General features: G+C 51.6%; 1 protein-coding gene across 1 annotated transcript; it reads right to left on the bottom strand.

Annotated features, from left to right (window-relative positions):
• Window positions 1-826: 826 nt before the first annotated feature.
• LOC100898782 (protein lingerer) lies at window positions 827-10,219 on the bottom strand. The gene is made up of 6 exons (XM_018638736.2): window positions 10,205-10,219; window positions 4,063-4,400; window positions 3,744-3,886; window positions 3,029-3,624; window positions 2,407-2,950; window positions 827-2,228 (listed from the first exon to the last, which is right to left on the bottom strand). The coding sequence occupies exons 1-6, from the start codon at window positions 10,217-10,219 to the stop codon at window positions 1,366-1,368; spliced, it is 2,499 nt and encodes an 832-aa protein (XP_018494252.1). The 3' UTR covers window positions 827-1,365.
• Window positions 10,220-24,414: the final 14,195 nt, after the last annotated feature.

Raw genomic sequence — 24,414 nt, forward strand, 5'->3', positions numbered from 1 at the left:
GCCGTATGCCAAGACTCGATGTGGGTGGATGAGAGCCCGAGTAGGTGATGATCTACTCTAATGAATGAATCGCCTTCCGAACGACTTGGAATACGCCAGCAGAACTTGATGATTCACAGTGCGCTTGAGATTCCATTCGATTATATCCCAGGAGTTGTTTCTCTTTCAGGTTGTATCAGAAACAGTCGGCAGCTTCCTTCACCGAGTCGAAGTGCTTGTTCACTGCTTTCGTCGTTGCGTCGCTTCGTTTACATTCGATCCATCCACTGAGAATTTCGAGGACTTCTCCGAAGTTTCGGCTCCACGACGTGTATCGTGTTTCGAGACTCCGGCCTCGAAACATTCGGGCTTCTGACATTCCACGTATGAGCTGTCCTGGCGCGGCACGCCTTGGAGGCTGTCGACTTCCCTTCGGAAACATCTTCTGAAGCTGATTCATCCCTTGAACTCTCTCCGGAGTAGTTGGCAATCAATGCATCGTAAGCGGGAGACCCAATGGGAACTTAACACATATCAACAAAATCACATTATCGGAAATAAGGACGAGAAACAAAAACCAGAACGAAGAAAAAGGACACCGAGAGCTGGAATAAGAGCCTAACTCAATGACAATCCGATATCACGTCTTCGCGAGCGATCCAATGAACCATTGTTCCTCCTGCTGATCCGTGAGACGGCCCCGTCGAAGATTCCCAGCTCCAGGATCTGCGATCTCCCATGAACCACCATGTGGAGAGGCACACGTCAGCGTAGTCAGTGGGAGATCGAGCAGGAGTGGAATAATTTCACGAATCGAGAAACTGACAATTGGCAAAGCCAAAAGGCGGTGAGAGATCCGCATTCAGTCACCTATCACCATCATGGTCCGGGACGGTCTATTTTGCACAACAAGACGTACGGCCGCTCGCGACTGTGGCTGTCGTCATCAACACGTCGTGCTCCGGGTTGGAGGTTGGAAATTCAAGAGTCAGAATAGAGTCCCCAACCGGTTGTTCAGTTTGTATTTCATCATCATCATGATCTTTATAATTACCAGCAATATGTTATTGTCAATCTTCATCACCATGTTCATTCCCATCCTCTCCTCATCATCATTACCACGGACCAGAACGATGAAATTCTATCTTCAGCAGACCACACTGATTTCCCTCTCGGTAGGGGAACATTCCCCTACCTCTCCTCCCAACGACCGATGACAGTGATAATAATAATTAAAGAATAATAAACGTAAAAATATAGCAATCAAGAATCATCATCATCCGCAAAAAAAAAATAGATATATAGATACTAATTGTTGTTTTTGTTGGTGTTGTAGAAAGAGGGTCTGTGTTGTCTTTGTGGATGAATGCTTCGGGTTGATGTAAGTTAGCGTCTGTCGCCGGTGGTAGCCGCCGACATGTATTTGGGCGTATTCGACATCATCTTGTTTGCCTGGTACTTGTTGTATTCGCCAGCACCGCTAGTCAGATGATTGCTGAGTTGATAGTCGAAAGCGGTATTGGCCGTTCCGTAGGCGCTGGTCGACTTCGAGGCCTGGGACGCTGAACTGGCAGTTCCGGCCGGCGGATAGCCCGTGACCTGAGCGGACATGAACGGCATCGGTGGGTAAGTTCCCTGGGCCACCATGTGAACTCCGTAGTAGTTGTACGGATTGAGGTGAGGATAGGCCGCCGTGGCCGTGATCGTCGACTGGCTGCCCGACTGCGACGATACTTGCGTCGCCGACGACGAATCGTCCTGAGATCTTACAAACTTATCATAACTATGCTGCTGGAGAAGACTGCTGGCCGAAATACCAGCAGATGAAGCCGTCGATGAGTTCTCACGCTGTTGCTGCTGGTAATCCGTGGCCAAATGAGTTCCCGAACCTGTCACGTGATGAGGATAGTAGGGATAGATCGTCGGCATCGGAGTAGGATGTCCTGTGATATGGGCATATGGCGTCGCCGCGTGCATATGCGGCCCGTGAAGCTGGCCCGGTTGGAGGACCAAACTGCCAGGCTGCATCGTCTGCTGCTGCTGCTGCTGCTGTTGTTGCTGCTGCTGCTGTTGTTGCTGTTGTTGAGCCTGTTGAACTTGCTGCTGCAGCTGACTTGTCTTCTTGCCATCGTACTGAGAGGTGGCAGATGACGACACGGAGTCCGAAACCGAGACCGCTGGCCCTGCTGTGCTCCCAACAGACGCACCGTCTTTGCCTTTGTATCCACCGCTTGCAACTGTTGAACCCCCTGCAAGACGCAACAAACAATACGTTCAGACCCTCTTCCTCGGGAGATCAGTCGCGTTTCGGGCAACGAGCACGCGGGCATGCAAGCTCAGCAACTACGGAACATATTCAAATTTTTTCCCTCGGAACTCAATCGTCAAGAAATGATTTTCTCTTCAAGATTTCGAGACGGAACTCACCGAACGCAGTCGAGTAGTTAGCACTGCCATAGGGCTGCGAAGCCTGTTGTGAGTACTGCGTGGTACTGTGGGCCGCGTTGTAGATTCCGCTCAAGTTGTGCAGATACGGCATATTGTTGGGCGGCTGTTTGTAGGCGCTATTCGAAGAGTACTGTTGGTAGTTGCTGCTCGCGCCACTCGAGCCGCTCGAAACCTGACTCTGTTGCTGAGCCTGACTGTGGTACGAAGATGGGACAGTTGCCTGCTGGCTCTGGGCGGACCCAGTAATTGAAGCTTTGTGCGTCTGAAGGGGAGCGACGGAACTAACGGAGGATTTATCAAGACCCGGTGGGCCAGCGATCGAAGTCACTTGTTGAGATACTTGACTTCTATCCCGTTCAACTGGCTGCTGCGAACCCTGCTGCAGACTCTTCGCGCTGACATCGATCACAATTTGACCGCCCTGAATTTTCAATGGCGGGACGTTTGAAGTGGTGCTCTGAGCACCGTGTGTTGCCAGGCTCCCACCCGATGAGAGTCCTGAGCCGTTGTGTTCCACTTTGTTCTGGAATGAAAATCGAGCTCGTCTCAGTCACTTGCTCTCGGAGCGGGTCGTTCGACGCAAAAGAGAATTCCTCCTTACCGGTTGCTGATTGTGTGACAATGGTGAGATCGAATCGAAACTGTTGGACCCAAAAGATAGAACTCCGAAAGTCACATCGAGGGAGTTCCCATGGAGATCGAGGTGATGATCCGGAGGCATTTCTACAGGAGTTTGAGGGATCTTCGACGCGGGCGGAAGCCGGACTTTCGTCTTCGGCGCCAAACCTTGCTGAGTCGCCGCCTGCTGGATGCCTCGCACCAATCGTTGCTGAGTTCCTTGCGACAGATGAGATGGAGCGCCCGGTTTGCTTCCGGTATCGATAACTTTCAGAGGATCGAGACCGTCACTGGCTTGGCTGGTACTGCTGTTCGTGGGGTTTCGGGGAAGATTGCTTTGGGCGTGTTGCTGCGGCGGTTGCTGAGGTGATCCCTTGTTGCTTGGCGTCAGCGGTTGACTCGAGCCCGACTTACCGCTCTGACCCTGACTCGATTGGCTCGCATGACGATGACGAGATTTCCATTCCCGATTGTTACGCTCTCCGGAACCAGACGCGTCGACCCAATCGGATTGCCGGTCTTTCCTCGCAGTCCACTCGTTCGCGCTCTTCTGGTCGGCCTTGAAGTCGTCCCAATTTCCTGGAGGGTCACGAGTGCTCAATTAGAGGGAGAGAGGAGAAATGAGAATGATAAATGAAAATGAGCCGGGGTTCGAGTCGGGAGAAGAAATTTTCCCGAGGGAATTTGTTCTCACTTACCCATATTCTTAATGGTATCGTTCTGTTGTTGGTCATTGGTTTCTTTCTGCTGATTCTTGAAATCCTCATCGAAATCGTTCACGGTACCGTTGTTCCAATGGGAGCTGTTCTCGTCGCCGGCGTCACCTCGGTTCTTCTTGCCGCTGCCCGGTTGACTGTCGCGACCTCCAGTACGCGAACGAGGTCCCCCACCGCCGCGTTGCCGTCCACGACCACCTGCTTGTGGAGTGCCGCCTGCGGTTCGACCCGGTCCGCGTCCTTTTCCGCGACCGCCCGCACGGTCGTCGTTAGCTTTACGGTTGTCGTCTTTGCTCCGCACCTCGGGGACCGTCTGTTTTCCTTTTTCTTCTTGCCAGTTGTTTCCCAGCCGTTGTCGTCCGGAGATCCTTCTAGCAATATGTTGACGGCGTCCTCGACACTGCCGTTCGAATCATGCAGCGCCATGGCCGCCTCGTCAGGCGTCCTGTGTGTGAGTTCGACGATCATGCGAATGTTTTCATTGAGGTCAGCGATATCCCGTTCGTTTGAAATGTTGGTGATTTCAGCGATCCGGAGCTGTTCCGCGGTGGCTTGCGGAGCGGTTTTCTCTTTTTTGTTCGAGGCTGGAGCCTCTGTGACAGCGGCAGGACCGCCCCCGCCGGCAGTCTGTGACTTCATCTGAAACGAGAAATGGCTTCTTGAGATGCATGAATAATACAATAATCACATGATCATGAAAATCATAGTACAACATGCGATAATAGCAGCAGCAACGTCGGAAACGTCGATCGTATTTCTTTTTTTCCGTCTCGCATCGTTTCACGCCAACATCCACATGGCACGGGCGGGTAAACATTGCCGCCTGGATGATCGTTCCTTCCAACGTTGCGGAATGAGAGAAAGCGATCCGTGTCCGCTCTGGTCCACGCTACGTCGGGACGGAATTGTCGACCCACCGAACAGCCGCTAAAACACAACCTACTCCCTGGTGAGTTTTCCGACGAGCGTCCTCCGTCGGCCCGACTCCATTGCTCCGTCTGCGATCCAGACTCACGGAGCTTCGGGCCCACGAAAAACAGCAAGCCGTCAGCGCTCGGCCTGAGAGAGAACCCGCTAATTCGCGAAACGTTTCCGATCCTGCTTGCTGGAAGACCACCGTTCACTCCGCAACTGCAAGACCTCAGCGAGGGCCCGCGCCTTCGCAATTCAGAACGCATCACGGAAGATCGGATCTCGCCTTACGATGAAGCCACGGAGAGCGCCACTTCGCCACCCAAACGAAGCGAGCCCGCGAGAGACACAATATGTGTATTTACGATGGGAGCGTCAACGATCATGCCTGTTGAGTAAACAGGGGACGTTTTCACGGGCTGATGACGCTTAGCGCATCTCTCGAGCCAGGACTTCCAGCAATAGGAGGCGACCGATGAAGCGAATCGAGAGATCTACGGCGACGAATTAAAACGGAACACAGGGATCGCTATAATCAATGCCTAGGTTCCAGCTCGGACGATTCACTAGTCTGCCGGTCTTCTCGACTCGGGCCAGCGCAGCCTCATATCCGAGCTGAATGTCTTGCAAGACACATTCACAGCGATCTCCGATCGGTCGATGAGGATGATGTCGACCACCGAACAACTTGTATCGGGCTGCGACTTCAGCTCGACGGCGTTTCGGAACCCGAACGGTCTCATTTTCTCAAGAAAATGAGACCGAGCCAAGAACGCGTCGAGTCACTGACTCGTCCAACCGCCTACCGCCTAGCAGCAAGCGACATTCGCATCTGCCGAAGACTCAAACTTCTACGGTTTCACCGCGGGATCCTGCGGCGGGTCCCCGGCAAACTTCGCGTTGATACAATATCAGCTTCCGTCGATCCCGAATCCTCACCAGGCTTCGCTGTGACACAATCAGCCCTCGGCTGAAACTCCACGCCGGGCTGAACAGCGCAGGGATTGCCAAGTGCGTACTTCAAGCAGCAAGCCTAGACGCATCGGAGTTCTCTCGTTACTGACCGAAAGGAACATCGGCGGGAAACGGATCTCCGACTAGCTCGGGCGGGTCGACTGAGTCGGTGTTCGCCATAGCTCAATGTTTTCATCCAATATGAAAACGGCAAAGCACTCAAAGTTGGGCTTAGGCCTCCGCACGCCGGCTGTGCCAAGCTGACGCCTCGATCTCGAATGGCAAGATTTCATGACTTCGACACCGAGAGATCCGCCTTGAATCGAGCTATTTTCACCAGAACCCACCTGTGTCGACGGTTGAGAAAATGCACGAAACTAGCCAAAATATCTTCTGTACAAGAATCGATCGGTGAGGCTTACTTCAACCCCGAAAGCCTAATATGCTGTGGAAGGCGACGCAGCTCGCGCGACGACCAGAAAGCGACGGCGCGAGAATTTGAAAATATTTGAGTGGGCGGCGGGCTTTCGCTCTGCTGCTGGAGCCCTCTCGGCAACTTCTCGTGGTATCGCTCGAGGGATTTTCTTTCCTCCTGATCATTTCGCTCCGAAGAGCCGTATCTCGATTGCCGCAGTTTTCCCATCGCACCGGGGTTGTTGTCCAGCGACGAGAGCTCACAACACATGCTTTGCTGATCTCCGTTTCTCCGACCCCTGGGATAGCGCAATCCCGTCCCAGAAACAGATCGCCTGGCATTCATCCCCGATGTTCACATCCATGTCCATGTTGAGGGGATAATTTTCGCCTGAGCCGATACCGGGAGGTACGAAATCGAGAATTTCATTGCATTTCCAGAATAAATATACATTCAGCTGTCCGAATACTCCAGATCGGCTCTGAACCAGCCGGGAATGTTCGAGTTTTTGCCGAAAAAAATCCGAACAAGTGTGCCACTTGGAAGTTTTCGCTGGTCCCGCGTCAGGAAGAAATAAACTCTATCGAAGCATTCGGTAAACTGGAGGCGGTATTCGCCCGTCGCGGGGTGAAATCGGTCCTCTGTTCAACGTGATCGGGGCAGAAGATGAATGTCTCTCGGTTCTGTTCAATTTTTCGGAATCGATCCGACGATCGGATACCGGTTTTATGCCTGCCTTATTCCCCCCACACCTGATGAGGAGATTATTTCTCAGATGCGAGCGCCAAGCTCTTCGTTTTGAGCGATTACGGGAGCATCTGAGCCGGCTCGACCTCACCGACTGCCTATTGTTGAAATCTCAGATAAAGCTTCTACCGCAGCAGAATCCGGTCATTCCGTCGAGGACAGCGGATTGGAGAAACCGCCTCTTCCAACAATAGGAAGCAATGAGTTGCTGATATTCTCTCGACAGTTCTGGCAAGAGAGACGATTTCGTTTCATCAAAACCCGTTTATTCCAAATCAGCGCTCCAGACTATCCATAGTAACATCCTTCGGGGCAGGGGCAAATGAAGGCGAAAAAGAGCAAACGAAGTTTAGCGTTTATGCCTACTCTTTCCATTAAAGCGTTTACCCCAAATATCATGAGAATGTACTTTAGAGAAATCGTCAGACACGGGGGAGATATCAAGAACTCCGGGCGCATAATCAGGTATCAAGGATCGTTTACTTATGCAAGAAAATAATACTTATGCCGTCGAAGTATCCGACGGAACCCGAGGTCTTTTTATCAGATCCAGATCGCGGCTCAAGAAGACTTGCGAGAGCGTCGCGCAAGAGACAGGACTGCGTTATCCGGTAAGAGGATATCTGATGATTGGTGATCAATTCGGCTCGTGTTCGCTCAGGACCTCAAGGTCCGTCAATCCGTGGGGGATGCGCTGGGGAAGTCCATGAGTTAGCTCAAGCATTCATTCTGCCTTCGACCGTAGGTGATTCTTTCAATGAGCATCGCTCATCGAGGGATTCCACGGGATCAACGGGGAATTCTACGCTGGGAGCACCAATGTATTGCTAAGGAGAGCCGCTCGCATGAGGATGCACGAGAATGTCGATTCGGGACTAGTCGACGGTTCGTTCCGTCGCAAGCGGATCGACGATAATAAGGGGAGATCTGATCGAAATGTCATTCACTGGCTCTATTCAAGGAATTATCAGTCGGTCACGCCCAACGATCGTCTCCGAGTTCAGATTGCATCTCTGCCGGAGGAGCCGAGGCGTGAATTGAGCTCGTACCAGACGCTAGGGAACATGAATCTTCGGGTCCTGAACGAGCTGAGCCTCTCAGAGATGCTCCCCTAAACTTACCTGAAGATCTACGAGCGGAGGCTCATGTCGCTCTGGTTCCCGATGACCGATAGCGCGTGGTTCCCGATGACCGATGGAAGGCGTGGATCACTCCCAGAATGATTGATTAAACTCCAGATTAGTTAAACAGGCACAGGTGGAGCTGCTGAACTGTGAGTCTCCTGGACTGAAAGCCCTCCAAGAATTCGACCCAATCTCCCTACGCCGGAAAAATGGCGGGCGAATCGTTAGAGACCCAGTGTGCGGCAGATCGCCCGAACTCTCAGCCAGTCTCTGCCGCGGCGGCCGCTCCTTTCGCGCCGCCCAGTCGAAGAAAAAGAAAGGGTTCTGTCACATCGGTGACTGATCTCTCCAGCTGAAGCGGCCTCATCCGAGTCGCGAATGGATTGAGACCTACTAAAGAGTTGGATCCACTTCTGTTTTCTCTCTCAAACCTATCGGGACCTACCGGAGAAGTCCCTCTCTTCTTTCTCATCGGGCGTCGTGCCGGTGGAAAAGCGTGAAACGGCAGGTTCCAGTCTTCAGCTTCTTCACAGCAGAGATCATCATTCATCATCATCAGCCTCATGTATGAAACTCGAGGGTGCGGATCGAATGAAGGTGAAGTTCAGCTTCATCTGATACGAATCAGATATGGAGGTCCACACGGACTATCGGAGTCCTGTTCGGTTCCCAACTCAGCTCTCGGAATTGGAGCCATTTAGTCTGTCCGGATGCACATGCTCGCTCGAGGTAGAACAGGGTCTGAGCAGTTTAAGTGCTTGAGGTGATTTCATCGGCTTTTCAAATCTCCATCGTCCGGCTTTATGGAGATCGATGAGGGTATCTCATAGAGCTGAGATCAGGCAGCAAGCTCCGGAGACTATATTCCATTGAATCGGGAGCGTCGATGGGGGATGGGAGTCGGGAATCGCGATTCGCTGCGAAATGCCGGGAGCTGCGACGCATGCCCAGCCCATATTGCAGATATGAATCAGGTTGACTAAGTTTGCGGCCCCAGAGGGGAAGGGACGACTTACTTCACGGAAAATTGATTCTGTTCGGTTTTCCGGGTTTATAGGGAAGAAGATTTCGTCTGCTACGCAAGTGTTGCCAGAAGATCAGGCGATCTGCGAACGTTCAGTGTAGGCTTCAAACGGAGTCCGGATTCCTGACCATCAGCAGCGGAGCTCAGAACATCAAATCTAGCCCTCATATCTGCAGGAAATGCGTGCCTCGGACCCGTCTGATCAGCTCATGCATCGCCTACACCTACACCGCAAAGCCCGAGCCCAATATTGGTGGGCATATACATATATCGGGGGAAAGGCTCTGGAAAACTGGCAAGTGAAAGATTGGACACCGGAAGCATCGTGTCTTGTGAGACCAGCTCGCATGGGCGTGCTTTTACCTTTGCTCAGCTAGACGTCCGAGAAGCTCATTCCACGGCCTCCGCTCCTGGATCCTGGTTGTGTGTCCGAAAAGACCCCGGGATGCCCGGCGTTTGTCGGAACAGAGTCCGTCGACGCTCCGTTGCATCGAACGAGGATGAATGGGGACGGAAAAAAACGTTCGCGAAGGAAAGATCCCCGAGCCGTATTCTCTCGACCGCGCATGCGCATGCAGAAGAAGGTAACGCTCCAATGTCTGAGTCGATCCATGAGGCCGTCTCGATTCCGCCAAAGAGTGACTCAAGAAATTCTTCCATAGATCGCTCAATTCTCACAATGAGGTCGAGATGCATCCGTCGGAAGACGAGACTCTTGGCCGACGGGGTTGTGCAGTGGATGGCAGACTGTGATAAGCGGCAGGCGCGATGATCGACACCAATGTATCATCCAGGATCGGCTCGGCTCCATCCGTCGCAAAAAAAGGCTCTTCCTGCTGATTTCTTCTTACTTCCACCCTCTATCTTCCGAAGTTTGCGGAGTAAAATCGACGGAGCTGACCGAGCGCAGACGGAAAGAGCATGTCTTTTGCAAATCTTCTGGCGAACAACGTGGATCCGGCGAGTCGTGGTCCACCTCCAAATGTCTCGGGATATACGGCGGAACTGCCGCAGCCTATCTCTATTTGGGGTCCCTGTACTGAAACGGCTGTAGATTGTAAGCAATCGACACCTGAATTGAGTCCTAAGGCCGTTCGTGTCCGTCTCCTGCCCAGTCCTTACCGAGCTCAGGGGACTCGCAATCTTGGGCCAGAGAATGCTTCCTGTACTGACCCAACATTTGATGCGTCCCGTCAATTGCATTGCTCATTGCTGGATATTTGAGCGTCGAGCCCTGTGAACCTTTTATATCCCTTCGATCTCTTACTTGATGATCCGACATGACGGTTTCTCCGCAAATATTCACCAGCCCGCCGGCTAGATCCAATCATGTCGCATTGTCTCCTCCGAGGGAGAAGAGCGTCTTGAGCGACCCGTCCGATCGCGAATCAGAGTCCGGTGGGTCGTGATTCGTTATTCGGAGGGCAATCATTGTACGCAATCCACAGGTTCTGGACGTTCGATTGTGACCATTGCTTCCGATTACATCTCCAGAATCTTCAGAGAAGCGGGTCTGGGCCCCGGCAACCGAGACATCGCGGCGAAGAGCGTGAAATCTTCAGGTCCGGGAAGTTTTGGAGAACGATAGAAAGGAGCTGTGGAGCTCAACGGCTTTCCCGTTGCCGCAGACGAATAGACTCGCGGAGGGCGAATTTCCCCCGGAGTCATAGTGGGATATTCCGAGGAAATCCCTGACATGCGGGAAAACGAGCAGAGACCGTTGAGAGCGTCAACCATGGCACAGCGGGGGGTTTCGAAGTCGCCGCAGACCAGCGTCGGCTTTCGGAGATAGACGGAATCGATCGAAGTCACCGCGGACTTCGCGCCTCCACACTTCCACTGGAGTTTCGTCGGTGCCCGTGGGGAATCTGGGTTCCTTCACAGTGTAGGCCCCGGCGAGGAGAGGGGTGGAATCTTCTGGCTTCCGCGTCTTTCGACGATCTCTGTCCGGGACATGGTATCGGGTCCGCAGCAGGAATCGATCCACGTTCGCGGAAACGAAACGAAATGTGCGAATTCAGCCCCAGGAATGCCTGAAAGGGGTCTACATCGACGTCTAATTAGGCGACACCGTCAACACTGTGAGTATATGAGGCGCACAAGTTTTCGGCATCGCAATGGGAGGCGGAGGACGTAGAAGCACCTGCTGGGTGCTATTGACCGTCAAGCGACGACATCCAGGGCCCCGAGTTGAGGATATTCACCCGAAGATCTCTTGTGCGACAAAAGTGCAAGTCGCCGTTGAAGTTCGCGAATCCGATGACCTCTTCCGCTTGTCGTTATTGGGGGCAGTAAAAGAAAAACTCGCGTCCTCCACGTTTCCGCTGTGGACCTGGGCCGAGTGAGAGGTGCGGATTTGAACCGCTTCAATCGTTCGCTGCTTGAAGTTATGGACGCATGTGGTACAAGCATCACGTGTCGGCATCTGACCCTGCGCCCTGGCAGGGTATTGGTGGACCGAGCTCTCACAGAGATCGACAAATAGACTGAATGGAAGAATAGACTCCCGAAGTGACGAAATTGTTCAATGATGGATGAAGATACCTCCACCCTAGAAGTATTCTCTCATGTCAATAAAAACCCTTGATGAGCTAGATGATAGTTGCCTTGTTTGGTCGCAAGGATTATCATCAGTGAGAGAGCGCTCGAGCTCATTCCTGGGTGACGTGATCGCTTGCGGGTGCTTCGTACAGGATCGTGAGACGCGGTCTGTTCCCACTACCACCCCTGCTGTGGTAGCGGCAAGGAAAATTTTCGGAGTCCACCGTGACCTTCCTGAAAGAACACATCGCCCAGACGCGAAGACTGTCTTCTTGGATATGACAGGAAAAGAGGAAAATTTTCTGCTCCACGATTCTCTTGAGGCTGGCGCTGCTCGTCTTTGCGACACCTGAGAACTTGAAGCTTCCAAGAACAACGACGAGTGGTTCGTCGACGGGACATTCGATGTCTGCCCTAAGCTCTTCGTTCAGCCGTATGCAAACCACGTGAAACTGCCGAAAAAATATTCAGTGCCTGCCATGTATTGTCTGCTCGAAGACTTCGGCGACCCACCGTCGACTCCTGGATACGATCGTGAGCGCACTAGACGGTTGCTTCCCGCGCCGAGTCTATCCCGACTTCAGGATCGGCATGATGATATGATTGGAAGGAGCTTCCCCCGAAGCCGAGATATTCAGCGGCATGTTCCATTTCCATCAATGCTCGTGGCGGAGTTTCGCGACCGTCGCGACGCAGTCTCGGCTCCGGAGGATAAGTCGTCGCTCCGGAGGATAAGTCGTCGCTCCGGAGGATAAGTCGTCGCTCCGGAGTAGGCCTTCCAAAGATCCGTGAAATTTGAGATCCGTCGGGCTCAGATCCGCGGATAAGATCCGCACCAAACCGGATCCAGAAAAATATACGTATGCATGTGTACAACTTATGTACAGTTCTCTGCGGATTCGCTGCTGATCTCCAAATGTTTATGATATTTATGCGGAGCCTACCCTGAAGCATTTCATGCATTTTCCGCTTTCGGAACTCTTCAAGAAATGTTTCCAAACCTAGCTCTTCTGATCTGTCGCTACCTTGAAGTCCTCCATGATGAGGAACGCTCTATCTAAATACAAGGAGAACAACAAAAATGGATGTACGGGCTCATCCCGGCAGGAGGGCTGCAGTTTATTCTCGATAATTTTAGGCTCTACGAACTTGTTCGCGGGGAGCAGTCCAGATCACGAACTGCGGAATAAGAACGCTTGCGCATGAGGTACGAACAGTTGTCTCTCAGCTGCTATCGACCGGATCCCGGTCATAAGTCGCAGCGAAGTCCGACGTGCAGAGCCGTCATGTCGGCGGGAAATGAGTGAGGGAACAAGCCCTCAGTTTTGAGACGAGAGGTTCCGAACCGAAATGGGAAATTCATGACTCGCGTTACCCGCTTCCTCCTTCGGAGAAACGCGATTAATGGTCGTTTTCCTCCCGACTACAATGTATGTACGATGGTTTTTCCCTACACTCGTGGAATTCGAGGAACAAACTCGTGCGGATCCTGCGGATCCGGATCCGTGAAAATCCTGCAGATCTTGCGGATCCAGATCCGCTGGAAGGCCTACTCCGGAGTGGCAGAGGTGGACGAGTGCGAGACCTGCAGAAGCTTTCTGCGACTCGTCGCGACTCGTTGGAACAGTCTCTACGGCAGCATTCGAGCGCGACTGGCCATGGAAGATCACATTCCATTCCGCTGAGGCAGTAGCTGGATCTCGGAGTCTCATTCTCATCGGATAATTTCGCCCACATGGCAGAATATGTGAAATGCTCCGACTCAGTCGCCAATCCCCTCGACCAACTTCAGGGCGACAAATTGTCCTATTACGAAATGCTGGTGCTTGAGCTGCACATTCTGAAGAAGCAGCTCCTTGATCTCGGAAAGGAACCTCTCCGATTCTGCCAGCCTATCGTCCCAAGCTTCCAGCGGAGCGTCGAGAGACGTTTCAAGGATGTTCTAGACTGCCGAACCGCAGTGGGTGAGAAACCAGCGATCGCTGCACTGTCACAATTCTGGAGAAGTATCCGGCAATCGCCGAAATATTCAGGGAATGCTACTCGAAGTCCCCGTCAAGCGCAGAATTCGAGTGCCTCCTTTCGGACGCGACCAGGGCGAACGCACCATGATCGAATCGCCGCAGCGATGACGGGTTTGAGCCCCGGGGCGGAGCGGCCTCTGGGAGACCAATGAATCTCCATAAAACACGCGAAGGATAGCCGATAACCAAATGATCCGATGAATTTCCAAGAAGAGCCATGTCAGGACCAAAGCTATACCAAATACAGTTGTTTGATTCGTCGTTTCATTTCGTGGCGGACATTGGGATCAGCCCACGAATTTTTCCGAAATTCCTCCCGGACAGCGACGAGGGGCTATGGAATCGCCCCCAAGTCATTCGAACCAGACCTGTTTTCTTTACCTGAAAGTCAGGGGCAAACGGATTGCATCAAATTTCGAGGAACCATCGGTTCTTAGTCTTGACATCGACCGCCTGCGATAGCGAGAAGGGCCACAATATCATTGAAGAATCGCACGGGTTCATATATTTAAGTCATGTCCCAGAGCGGAGCGACCATTTGGGCGAAACACCAGACGGGCTCAGTTTCCTGGTCGTAGGATATCTTCTTAACTTCCATATGCCTCTCGAGGGGGGTGAGCTGTACGTAGGCAAGGTGAGTGGAAATGAGAGGAGTCTGGGTACTGAAGTTCAGCCTGGCTGGGGAAGCTGCCGAAGATCGTGGACCACGTCCCCGTGCTGGGACAAGCTGACGGCACCGAACTCCCATATCGCGAGTTTTGGACAGACAGACACTTCTTCTTCCGAGCGATGTGCTCGAGGTTCCATCTTGGTTGCGATTCTCCGCAGCTTCACCGCGGTTCCGCCACGATTCCAGTCATTTCCTTCCGCGATGAAATTCCCGCCCTTATCATAATCTCTGAAAACTCCCAATCGTCGATCTCGAGCTGGGAGATCAATAGGAAGTAGCGGTAATCTTCTGGCCACGGATTTGTGGGTCGGTATCTCCACGTAGGCCGAAGTCAGAGACCTCTTTCTGCCAGCGGACGGATTTGTCCGGATGGGAACTCGACATGGTGTGAAAATACTTCCAAGCGCCTGCTTTTCGGTTACTTCCACTTCCCACTTCTCCCGACAGTATGGGGCATCAATATGCTAACATAGGCTTCGGATGGGCCTTGATAAAGTGTGTCTCTGACGTGATGTTTAGCTCTACACGTACATCCGTTCTCGTGGAAAAGCGTCGAATGTACATATGTTTGAAAATACTTTGGATCGAGACTGTATCTCTATCATGGAGTCCGAGAGCGAATCGAGCCGGGTCAATCCGTGGACAAATGTCATGGCACGTCGTGACGAGACTAAGCGATACGCATTCGGGTCCCCACGTCGTACCACTGTCGACGAGTGTTTCGACTCCTCGTGGGAGATATCTTTCGCTCTCCCTCGTGTCTCGAATTTCGTCTCGTGGAATGTTCCTCGCCCTCACGATGGCTTCGAACATTATGAAAACCGAAAAGGGAATGACTAGTTGATCCATGACGAACGAACGTACGTGAAGGATTCTGTGATTCGAGGTGAGACGGTTCAAGGCTGGCGCTGTATGTACAAGAACGCTTCTATTCCCTGTAAAACGCGAGCCTATACCGAGATAGGTTCCGGAACAGTCATTAAGTCGTGAGGGGACCACACCGATCCCGAGGATCCGTCAGGGGTCGAGGTCACGAAAGTCAAATCGTCGCTATGGCGCCGCGCCGGTGCGAGGAAAGAAATAAGCCGTCATCATGCTTGATGTTACACTCGTTCGCCGATACCTCGAGGGCGACTCTAGGTCGTTCGCCGGAACGCCCAGTCATGGCAAGAATGATCAACAGACACTGGAATGCAAGTTCGAACACACCAGCGAACTTCGACTCGAGGAGCTCCGTCGTTATTCCTTACCAAAACCGACTTCACGAGGTCACACCAGGACAGTTCGAGGAGCAAAGTAACGAACAGTCCCGCGAAGAACGGATTTGAAGAGGACATCCCGAAAGAGCAGTACAAAGTTGTTGGCATCCAGACTTCATTGTGTCGGAATTGCAATACCTGTTCGCCTGTTCGACATCAAGATCGCACCAGTAGCCGAGTTCGGAATCGAAATAGTCTGGCCATTCCTCACGACCAACGATATGACAGCTCTTGACAAAACGAAGGCCACATTCATCAAGCGAACCCTCCGGCTTCACCACACGACGAGGAATCGCCTGGCCTACCTGTTGACGGGTGCATCGACCCTCACGGAGGACGTTAAGAAGCGACACAAGCTAGAAGAAACTGAAGCATACAAGACCCACCAACGCGCATGGGAAGAAAAATTCGATGAGGTTGACGAGAACTTCTTTGCAACGGAGGCAATGACAATGGAGACAATGGACTCCTGGAAAAAACCGGGAAGGACGAACCGACACATTGTAACTAGATTCGCTGTACACGGCTTTCATCATTTACTCTGTAAAACTGAAGGATTCCACGAACCATCCGACAGTGGTATATGCAGAAGATGTTTCAAACTCGGTCCCGAACACCACGCTCGAGAATGCCCCAATGTGAAATCACTGAATGATCTCCAAACCGAGAGACCAAATGAACAGAGAAATGAAATCACTTACTTAGACAGGTAGAAACTACTCAATACGAGTGAATAAAGACTTTGATTGATTGGAATTGCAATACAGGGGACTCATGGTCGTCATTGAAGCCCTCCATCAGAGCGTTCGTCTTGATGCTTGTCGCCCTCTACTTCAGGGACATCATCAATATCGGGAGTCCTTCAGGGCGACGACGACACCGCGAGAAGCAGGCGTTTGAGCAACTCGGAACGATTTGTCTCAGTTTCATTTGTTTAGATTATTTGACATCATACTGGGTGCGGCAGCACGGATATTCCGATTCCGTGCAGCCGTAAAATCTAATCCAGAAGAGATATCGAATTTCTGTTTGCGTCAATAGAAGCTCCTTTCCTTTCCATTTCCCATCAGGTATGCTCGCAACTCGCAATTCGTTTGGTTTTGATGGCTCGAACTCGAACCCCGTACCCCGGGGAAGTCGAAGAGCTTTTTGGAAAAAGCATCGCGAATCTCCATCACAGGGGTGATTTTGAAAATTCCGGAGAAATGCCAATTCAGGAGTTTTGAGGAATCATTTGAGGTGCAACGGTGCAACAGATGCAATGTCGTTCGGAAACGTGCCCGATGTTGGAGAACGACGTTTCAAATTTGAAAAATAACGATGTTCACTTCGTCGGTGTCACATCATGAACAGCCAGTAGCGGTTTCTTAGGAACAACTTGATCTGGTCGTAATGCAAAAATGTCGTGGAATACTGTATGTGCCTAGAGCATTTGCGGTGACCGAGATGGCAAAGCACAGGTCAGTAAAAAGAACTCAGAGAGCATTCAGAAATCGGTTCGGCCTTGGAAGAGACGGTACAGTGCCAGCACCCGAAACCATTCGTCGTTGGACTTGTCTCTTCGAGACCACCGGCCTCTTCTCCAGAGGGGTCATCTGAAGGACAGAGTATACCGGAGCTGCCCGAATACTGTTGGCAGAGGCATGGTCGTGGTCTATAAAAGCAGCCTTTGGTGGATGAATAAATATAGTCTGTAGTCATCCGCAGAAAACGAAGCTGGTATCTCCTTCGGCTCCTAACTGAACTCAGTCGTACATAACAACAGGTTATGGGCCCTGGATGCGTTGAAGCAAGCGATTAGGACCGAAATCGAAGAGATACCCAGCGAAATGCTCCATGGGGTCATGGTCGGCTTCCACGATCGACTCGCCAATTGCATCGAAGGGAGAGGGGGCCATTTGCTTGATCACGTGTTCAACAAGACCTAAATGCCATATCAATATCATATCATTTGCTCAGGGAGCCACATCAAATCGGCTCTAAATTTTTAAATAAACATTCAGTCCTTAAACTTCGGCTCGTAAATTATCGATCCTGGGGAGCTCCGCTATCTTTTTCAGGTCATCATGAATAGGCGCACGGGCATCCCGGTGGTTTTTGCAACGGTGGTTTTTGCAACGGTGGTTCTCGCAGGTTCCAGCCATTGCGACCAAACCAATTGCCCAAATGGGAGGGGAAAACGCATGTCCTGACACAAGCAGAAACTCGATATCTCATCTGGATCCGATTTTACAAGCGTTCGTTATCGGAATATCCGTGCTGCCGCCTGCCGCATCCTGTACTTGTTCCACTGACACTGAACTTCAGCTTCGCGTATATATAATACGTGTACAAGAGCGAAAACAAAAGAATCGGAGTAACGTTCGACTGGCGAAGTTGGCAGTACGTAGCTAATTAATTATGATAAAACCAGGCGGCCTCCGGCCGGCTGGAGCCGGCCGTTTTTCCGGCTTGCCTTCCAGCATCATTTGTGAGCTCATGCTACGTACGGAGACTGAGGATTTGAGTCGGGAAATTCACCCTCCACCTTCTAAAATAGAAGCGCAAGCGCTCCGTCAATATATTTATTGGATTGAGTCGCGAAAATGTCATATATGTCACCATCAGCGAGTCATATATGTCACCATCAGCGAGTCATATATGTCCCCATCAGCGATGACCAAATTCGAACAAAGAGTTTGTGCCTTTCGAACCACAATCGGACACAGCGTACATACCTAAGTACCACATAGTACCACATAGTACCACAATCGGACACAGCGTACATACCTAAGTACCACATAGCACCACATGAGTTCCGAGGGCAAGTATGAGGGTTTTTTGACGATCAGTGGGCGGGGGGCATTGGATAAGAAAAAAACATCAACTTGCACACCGGGGGATCATTCTGCAACCGCAAAACTACATGTGCGCCGAAGTTGGCGGGGAGAAAGAGCCGAAAAACGGCTCACAAACGAAGCGCTTACGCTTTTATTCTATAGGGGGGAGGGGGATAGGGGGGATGACAGAAGGAGCACAGAAGAAATGCGAGTGGAGTCTCACTCGAGTGCGTCGAGACCGGTGGTTTAAGGCTCATAAACATTACTCGCCTCCTGATTCGAATTCATTAGAATCTGAGTCCAACTTATTTCACGATATCACAGGTGCGTGGCGATATCGCTGGATTGGCGTTCCGCCCAAAGAGCATTTCGGTATTTCGCCCTTATGGCAATCCGCCCCGTGGCGCACTATCCTAGATGATCAAGTGAAGACGCTGAAGTAGTCAAAATGGGGATCCGGAAGCGGGCGCACTATGCATGAGATTGTTCGTGTGAATCACTAGCGGGTCTGATCCCTGGCCGAGCCACTACACTGCCCTGGGTAACCCTAGTATCAGAGACTTAATAGATCAATGAGAATCAATAGTGATCGATCTGTCGGGTCATTGACCTTGTCACTGTTGCTGATTGACTGCGTAAAAACCGAGGGAGGAGACGGTAAGCGAATTTTTTACCATAATGTCTCGTAAACTCTGCCAAGGATGTGAAGCACTCTTTCAAGAAGCGGAATGTACCGCCGAACTGAATTGTGTGGCATGCGTGTGGCAGAATAATCTTATGGCACGCGCAACGACAGAACATAACGCTGTCGTAGCGGATAACAATCTGCTGTGGCAGAGAATTTCCGCGCTAGAGGAAGAACTCAGGAAACAAGTTCTTGCCAATAGCGAACTGATTTCCCACCACGCGACTGTGGTCCAAACCCTCTCCGTCGAGATCGGACGGAGAGAAAACAAACAGAAAAAGACCGAGGCGGCACTGAATGACATCGGTGACCAAGCCGAAGGTATGCCAGTTGAGGGGGTCAGGAGAGACCCCATCACAATGACTGTCCTGGTCGGAGAGAGTATCCTCGAAGACCTCAAGAGCGAGAGGATCGTCGTTGGTCCCATCGGTAGGAAGTGTCTCCTACGCGAGAAGAGGAGACTTGTGGCGAATCTCGCCGAAAAAATCGTCCAGAAAATGCTGGGAACTGACGCAGAGTATGAGCATCTGCTCCTAAAAATGTGATTGACGAACTTGCGCGACGGGAATTTCCGAGCGTGGAGGGTCAAGGATCTCGGAGACGAGATCATTAAGGGGGTAAATGAATAAATGCGGATACATGCAGCATGCGAATATATGTATGAAAATGTATAGAAATCCGGGCCGTAGTGATAAAGGATACCATATCACGCGAAAAAATCGTCTCTCAGCATCTGGGTGAATCTCCCAGAGGAAGTGGACTTGGCCCAATCGGCGATTGAGGTCAATATAATGGTCGAGCAATGGGCCGACACGGAGCCTGATAAGGTTTCAATCCTCGATCTTCGAGGAACTTATTTTGAATTTATCTTTGAGCTCTTATTCAACAACGATTGCCTGGAGAAACAAGGCAGCCAGCAGACGGGTGAAAAACTCGTATCCTGGTGCATCAAAAAACTGCAAACAAGCAAAATTACGTATCTCGCCAGAATAGGCGAGATGAGCGAGACCAGAGGGCCAAGGGCGATCTTGACGATGCTCAAAATTACCAATGTGCAAACCAAACTCCCGGATAGGAGATTTGAGCCAAGAGATAAATTCAACTGTCAGGAGCCCTGGCGATTGCCGACCAGGAATAGGCGGATAAGCCGGGCGGCCAACAAGAAATATGTAGAAGAATCGGTACGAGCCAAACTAGACTCAGATTAGCTAGACGGAATTTCAGGTCAAACCACCTTAGACACATACAAGTGTCGAGACAGATCCGAACGTTAGGACGGATTCGAATGTTTAGACGGATCCGAATGTTAGGACAGATCCGAATGTTAGGACAGAGTCTCATACCGTCGAAAGACACCATGCGAATCAATAGTAGCTGGTAACAATGCATGATGTCGATGACCAGAGCATGACGCTCTCGGGCGTGCCGAGAGCGTGCCGAGAGAGTCAGTCAGAAGCGAGGACCTCGCGGTGTCGGAGGGTCAGATACAAATCGGGCTGCGGTCGGAGGAATTTTGAGTCGTTGATTCCCCTGGGAGCCTACGATTAGATCTAACACAAGAGTTCCAAATAGGGGGAGGGGCACTATCGGGCACCTATACGATAACACGCAGGGCAGTCGCCTCCTTGCGGACGCGAGAGCACGATGCTTGCAGACCAGGAAATATGGGTCACGCTTCAAGAACATCGATCCGACCGTCCAAAGATGTGGCAAGGCATAGGGAACTCTGGATCATGTGATATTGGAATGTGACAGCCCGCCGGAGGCCGACTTCACCGTGCGAAGATAACTAAGGCTACAGAAAGATAGCACACCGAGGATGATCACCAGGACTAAAGAGCTACTAGAGGAGAGTGGGAGCGGAGGGGGACTACCACCGGAACCGAAGAAGGATATCACATGAATCGACCTGCTAGAGACATCGCCCCTGCACCAGGGTCATCAGATTTATACTGAGATTGAGATATGTATAAATAATCAGAGAGGGTTAATAAACCATCCATCCATCCAATATCGACCCCATGCCCCGGGCAGCCCCCTTTCACTTCCAACACATTATCTTTTCTGGCGAATCTCAACTTCCGAAGTAAGTTGAGATTCGCCATCACACTCGAGGAGATTCGATCTATAGATTCAATCGCTGCCAGATTGAAAGTCTGTTACTCATTCTTCGCGGGTCGTCGCCGCTTCTTCACACGGAATCGACAACGAGCGGTGCTGCTGGCGCATTAGACGTTCTGTCCCGGTTTGCTCCCACTTCCCCGAAGCCTCTCCGCTGTTCCCGAAGAGTGACGCAATCTGACGTCACTCATCGCCAGATGCCGGTGGAGGGCCGTGCAGTCCTCGCGCGCCGTAGCTCCCTTACAGAGGCACGCTCTTGACCCTCTGCTGCAACAGCGCACACAACCATCGCCGATGTTCTCGCTCCGACCCGCAAGGAGGTAGTGGCTATTGTGGCAAAATCGTGGTTTCTGTCCGTCGGACCTACCGCGAAATAACTGCGACGCTCCTGCCTTGACTCTCCAACTTTCAATACTGGATTCATCTCTGTGGTAAAGTCCAGATATCGATCCCTAAACTCCTCAGTCGCTGCTCATGGGTTTCACCATCGACTAGAACTCGATTGCACCGGGTACAAAGTAAGACCGTGAAGAACGATTATCGAGATCGAGTTTCGTGCACGCCGATCTTCCCATTACTTTGTTCCCCCGATCGACTTTGTGCGCGAGTTACGCGAGGCAATAATCATTATCCAGGGAGAGCTGAAGACTCCCGCAGTCAATGAGGCTAGACAGTGGTAGGAGCAGCGGGCGCTGAATGGAAACAAAATCTGAATGGTAAAACACGGCTCCTCAGCTGGCAACGGCTGCGGGGACCCTCGCCGAAACAGCAGCACGCTGAGTCGCCCGCACAAAAATCGCGTTCTCCCCGTATGCTCAGTTTCCATGAAAGAAGCTCGCCTCCTGTATGAGCCTGCCTCCGAACGTGACGAGCCCCTGTGACGTGAATACCTCGAGAGCGATCCTGGAGCTCAAGTGCAGGGCTGCAGATTAGAGCGGAACGGAAGAAATCCCAAGCATGTTCAAGTCGGGTCCTCTCGGATCGATCGTAGCGGGGCTCGAGAACCGCGATCCTTCCGGTCCGGGTCCCCGAGAGCTGCGATGGTCCCTGATGCGGGTGCAGTGCTGGGACTGTAACGATGAGCCGGGTGCTTGGTCTGCTTACGGCGACTTCGATATGGACTCTCTTTATGGGGATCGAGAGCTCACTGATTCAATGACCAACCTTGCGACCCCGCTCGTAATCAGCTCGGCTGTCATCGGTACTCCAAAGCCAAAGGATGGGGACCCGAAGAACGGCCCGGAGGATGGTCGAGAGTTCTATATGCCCAAGGAGGGTTCCCGGCGAAGAAAAACAATTGTGAAGATTCTTCAGGACGATGGAGGACAGGTGAGTGTCCTCTGAACGGAACTCAATCCCTTTATTCTCTGCTCTATGGAATACAATCTAGAACGGGATTCCCGAGGAATAGTCTCAGAGAGAACATTGAATACAGGCCATCAGGGGCCGGAGTCACGTGTCACGTATTGGACACCCCTGTTCAATATTGCAAAAGAATTCATCCAAATCACTCGACGACATTTCCAATCGTCGCCGACCCTCATGATTTTTGAGAAATGTCGAATGAGAGCTCCCAAGCCAGAAGCTAGTGCCCGTATTGACGACATCACATAACGGTTTCCCACGTAAATCTCTAGAAGGGAAGTGTCTATCGAGTCGGAACGTTTGGAATTTGGGTTCGAAACTGGACAAATTCTGGGCAGACGGTTCTCTCGAGCGTGTATGCGTTTCTGTGAAGGAGTAGCTCGCGAAGAGCCGCCCCCGCAGTGCCTGGATTGTTCGCTGCGTTTCTCCCTTGACGGAGGGTCTGAAAACTCCCGATGGCGCTCTTCCTGGAGCCAAGGGTGCCCCTGCGTTGCGACACGATACGGTCGGCAACGTATTGAGGAGGAATTTCCTCTGGAAGTGGTGTTTTGACCGATTAACGCGACCTCTATCGCATGAAATGCAGGGACCTGCTCGGTGGAGTTGTTAGCATATTAGGATACTCCCTTGTCTTATCGGAAGAATGCTGTTGAAGACGACTGATTACCCTCCTCTCAGATCCTGGAAATCTGGATGGGCCAAATTCGAGGACGCATTGGCTCGTCCGTCCTCCTGATCAACGAAAGGCATCTCGCGGAACTCTTGAGTGGAATGATCCTATTACTTTCCGAACAGAACAACGACCAACTGTCGAAAGTGTTGGCACAGCTGAAAGATTCCCTGGACTTCGGCGCCAACGCTCTCAATCAGCTGCAGACCGCGCTATTCGTGTTTCAATATTCGGTAAGATCAATTATTTACTCGAACACGCCATCTGGGCTTACGTAATACTATGACAACAGCGGAAACGTCGACAAACAATGATAGTTTACGCCGAAACTACCGTCCATTCACCGTGTGACGTGAGCACAGACAACCGGAAAGCCTTCTAAGCGAGACCCACAGTGAGAGATCACGCGATCGATTTCGTGAGCGTTGTGGGCGAGCTCTCCAGTGAAAGAGGAAAATTCGAACGTCTGTGAAGTCCTTAGTCGTGTAAATTGCTCAAAATGATGAATTGAGGGACCGATGAATATGTAGATGAATTCCGATCGAATGATGTAGCTCGGAGAGTCGGCTGATCGATGCTCGCGTAAGCTCCTCAGCTAAGTAGGATCAGAGAAGCTTCCATGGCATCAAGGGATTGATTGCGTCATAGCACTCTCATTGGATGATCATAATCCAACAGCAGAACTCTTACGCCGTTCCATGTTCAGCCAGGATCGGCTGCGTGTAGGGAGAACGTATCGTCTACCTCCGGTCCGTTGTTCGCGAATCTCGTCCCGATGTCCGGAGATGTTCGCCGAGGAAACCAATCGACATTCCCCTTCGATGAAAGGGGACAACACAGAGCCACCGGATAGAGAAATGACGCGGCGGCCACTCTAATCTGGGGATACTCGAATACACGATAATCCTGTGGGCGACCGCATCAACGGACGCTCTTCTCGATCAGTTGTTGACAGCCGAGTTACAGACGCGAGAATATCGAATGTCCCAAAGATTATCGTAGCAGTCTCGACGCACGTTTGGTGGAAATCATGTACTACATCAATCTCTTGCTTATTCGTTCAAACTGTCCATCAGTCAGTGAATCGGCCGGCCGGTCAATCATACCGATTGGCTCTCTGAGTGACTTGATCTGTGATGACGTCATCGACGTCATTTCTAACAGCAGATACGCCTCAGCAACAGTCGCTTCCGGTTTCCCTCCGGTTTCTCCCTTCTCCTCCGATTCGAAGCTTGCACGATATGTAAAATTGCGGTCGAGATTCTCCATGATTTCGATAACACAAAACACTGCCCGGAAACTCATCGAGGACGACGAGTTTTC

The sequence above is a fragment of the Galendromus occidentalis genome, unplaced genomic scaffold (assembly GCF_000255335.2).
Source record: "Galendromus occidentalis unplaced genomic scaffold, Mocc_1.1 scf7180000077167, whole genome shotgun sequence".
In the NCBI taxonomy this organism is placed as follows: domain Eukaryota; kingdom Metazoa; phylum Arthropoda; class Arachnida; order Mesostigmata; family Phytoseiidae; genus Galendromus; species Galendromus occidentalis.